At 40.8% G+C, this 3,450-nt stretch overlaps 1 protein-coding gene across 1 annotated transcript; it reads right to left on the bottom strand.

The window, feature by feature from the left end:
- Positions 1-8: 8 nt before the first annotated feature.
- Positions 9-1,410, bottom strand: LOC103461128 (extracellular calcium-sensing receptor-like; the record flags this gene model as incomplete). Its single annotated transcript, XM_008403456.1, has 3 exons — positions 9-740; positions 871-1,168; positions 1,253-1,410. Coding segments are annotated over 3 exons (1,188 nt in total), but the record flags the coding sequence as incomplete, so codon positions are not given.
- Between the last annotated feature and the right edge of the window lie 2,040 nt (positions 1,411-3,450).

The following is a 3,450-nucleotide window of genomic DNA, read 5'->3' as shown; positions in this document are numbered from 1 at the left end:
ATTTCATGCAGAGCGTGAGCCACTGCATACACTCCCTTATAGACATTGTTAAAAATGGGCATGAGGGACATGTCAGTGAAGCTGTTCTCCACTCCAGTCAGATCCTCATGTCCGGTACATTCGCTGTAATGTTCATCCGATTTCTCCTGCTTGAACTTGCAGCTAAACAACGTCTCCCAGAACTCTTTGTACAAGTCGTTATTTAAAGACCTGAGTGGCCTCAGGTCCAGTATGAACTCTCTGAGACCGTTTACGTGTGTATTGGGGATGGAAACACCAATCGCTCCATCCAGGATGTGATTATTATCCACTGCCGCAATTTGAGAATCAAAGATCCAGGACTCACTTCCCACCCACTGGTACCCGGTCAGGTTATAGTTGGACATCTCGTGTATCAGCACGTCCATGTCCAAGTGCGATACAAAAGCAACAATCACTTTGGAGGTCGACGCCTGTATCGCTTCGATCACCTTCTGGATTTTTTCTGTTGAATCCGTTCTGAAGAAAGAAACTGAATACTCCAGGCAGACGCCCAGCTGCTCTGCAATTTCTGTGAACGTCGCCATGCCGTTGTTGCCGTAGTCGTCGTTGGTTCTGATGGCTCCGACCCAAGTCCAGCCGAAATGTTTGACCAGTTGGGCGAGGGCTCTGCTCTGGTAGTAGTCACTGGGTATTGTTCTGAGAAACGACGGATACTTTGTTTTATCACTGAGACAGGCACATGTGGCAAAGTGGCTGATCTAAAAGAAAACACATATTTATCCAGAAAATGAGATAAATTATAAGTATACAAAAGTATGTTATACTTTTATTTAAATTTGGACAACATTTTAGAAAAAAAAACTACTTAAAATTAACAGCTCTACTTACCAGTGGTATGTGAAACGGCCCAATGAGAGTACCTATTGCTGTGCTGGGAGATGAAGAAGTTTCCCCCACTATAGCCTGAACTTGTACTGGTTTGGTACACGGAGTGTCAGAGTTTGAAGATGTATTCACATTATCATTGTTCAAAGCCAGAGCAACTTTTATGGTTTTGGGAATCGAACCACAGGTGTCGTAGATGTTATAGCCCAGAGAAACGCCCGGCAGCAGGTCTGAACTGTTGTTTATTTCCTCAATGGCAAAGAGCATGGTCTGTGCAAACTGGAACTCTCTGAAATTCAAGCTGGATTTAAGATGAACAAAAGGTCGGCATGACAACTGGTAAAACAATGGTAAGCTGTAATCAAGCGTTTCTAGTGATAGTTACCTGATGCACTGCAGAGCCAAAGGCTTTTGTGTGTACATGTCCTCTCTGTTCTTCCAACTGCTGTGGAAGTAGAAGATTCCGCCCAACACAATGTCCCCGTCCTGGGACAGCTGGGCGATCTCAGGGTCTCCTATCTGCACACATGTCGGCTCCTCCGTCTGTGAGAAAGACACCAGGACAACGAGTTGCCAAAGTGCACATCCCAGCTCAGGCCAGCCCTGCATAGATCTCATGTTTTCTGAAATGACCAAAGCACTGGGTGGTGTTTCGTAAACCATAATGTAAACTAACACTCTGACAGCCACTTATGAATGGATCTGCATATAAATGATAAACAGTGACATGGCGTCTCTGTGGGACTACAAAAAGGAAAAAGGGGAGGGACTTGATGACCAGCTGTTATTGTGCTTGAAGTATGATTTATATGTGTATTATGATTCATGTCTTGACATTTTCCCTTCAAGTTTGTTTAATTTATATTCAAATACATTTTTCTTGGTATGTATTCTTATGAAAGTTGAGGCTTTTGGCAAACTTTTTTCACTGCAGTACAAAAATGAATTCAGTGTGGTACAGATCCGGTGAAATTTCAGACTGTGGAAAAGGCATAAATTCCAGTATCCACATACAATTCATGCAGCCATGCATGAAAAAGTTATTAATTCTGGAAATGCAAGTCATTCATAAAATATCGAGACAAATATAGATTATATAGAATATAGATTATTTCCTAATTTATCTCTTGCTCTGCAGCTGGAATTATGAAAGATGCAAAACTTTATTATGCGAATTACACTAACACAATGATAGAGATTTTTTGGTATTATCATTTTGTTGTTACTTTAGTTCATATTCAGTCTAATGTTCGAGCAGATTAAAATGTTCTCTTCTTTAGTGTGTGTATTAACTGACCTGGGGGTCACAGTTGCCTGTTCATCTTCAGGTGAAACAGTTTGACCAAGATTTGAACCGGGCTCAGGCCGTAAATCAGATATCGCATCTGGAACTGGGTTGCTAGTTGTTTAGGTAAATTGTTTTACGACCTTTGCTTTGTTTAGGTAAATTGTTTTACGACCTTTGCTGTTTTTCCTCTGCTGTCTATCCTGCCTATCCTCCCTCTTTGAAGTTTGATAATAAAAGACAAGCTCTGCCCAAAGATTGGCAGAACGCTCTGTGAACAGCTCTGAGAAGCAGTTGACAGAGTCTTCTCCTTTTGCTGCAGAAGCTTTGTCATAAAATTCATATACGTTGTCTGTGGTTCTTTTATGTAGGTTCTAGGAAAATACCTATCACACAACAGACACGTTAAATTTCAAATTGTAAAAGTGTTTCCGTCCACAGATACATGAAGCACTTAAATGATCAATCAAGTTTACTTTCAGCAACAGGGCAGTTCAAAGAGCTTCACACACAACAACAAAAAAGTCATAAAAAACACACCATACATTCAACAGTTAAGAAACCAGTAACAAACATTACAGTCTGATGAGTGCCATCATCAAAATCATCAATACACATCAGATATGTTGGTCAATGTTACATTTATCATGGTTAGAAAAGCAACTCTAAACAGATGGGTTTTTAGTCTAGATTTAAAAGAACTCAGTGTTTTGGCTGTTTTGCAGTTTTCTGGAAGTTTGTTCCAGATATGTGGTGCATAGAAGCTGAACGCTTCTTCTCCATGTTTGGTTCTGGTTCTGGAAGGTTGATCCAACAGCAGCAGATCTTTAATGTATTGTGGTGCTAAGCCTTTTAGTCAGTTATAAGCTAATACAAATATTTTAAAGTCTGTTCTTTGAGCTACAGAGAGTCGGTGTAAAGACGTTCAAACTGAGGTGATGTGCTCCATCTTCCTGGTTTTAGTGAGAACACCAGCAGCAGCGTTCTGGATCAACTGCAGGTGGAAGGTATAATTTTATGCAGACCTGTGAAGATACTGTTGCTGTAATTAATGCCACTAAAGATAAATGCGTGTATGAGTTTCTCTAGATCTTTCTGGGAGATTAGTTCTTAATCCCTGGAATGTTCTTCAGGTGGTAGAAGGCCGACTTTGTAACTATCTTTATGTAGCTCTGAAGGTTCAGGTCTGAGTTCATCATCTGAACTTGGACCTGAGTTCTGCTGATGATTTCGGGTCTGATCGCTGGTTTCCAGCTGTAATAACTGAAACAGTGCGTTGACTCTATATCGCTCCTCTT

This window comes from Poecilia reticulata, unplaced genomic scaffold, assembly GCF_000633615.1.
Source record: "Poecilia reticulata strain Guanapo unplaced genomic scaffold, Guppy_female_1.0+MT scaffold_642, whole genome shotgun sequence".
NCBI lineage: Eukaryota > Metazoa > Chordata > Actinopteri > Cyprinodontiformes > Poeciliidae > Poecilia > Poecilia reticulata.
Note: the sequence above shows the minus strand (reverse complement) of the source record. Positions and strands in the feature narration are given on the sequence as shown.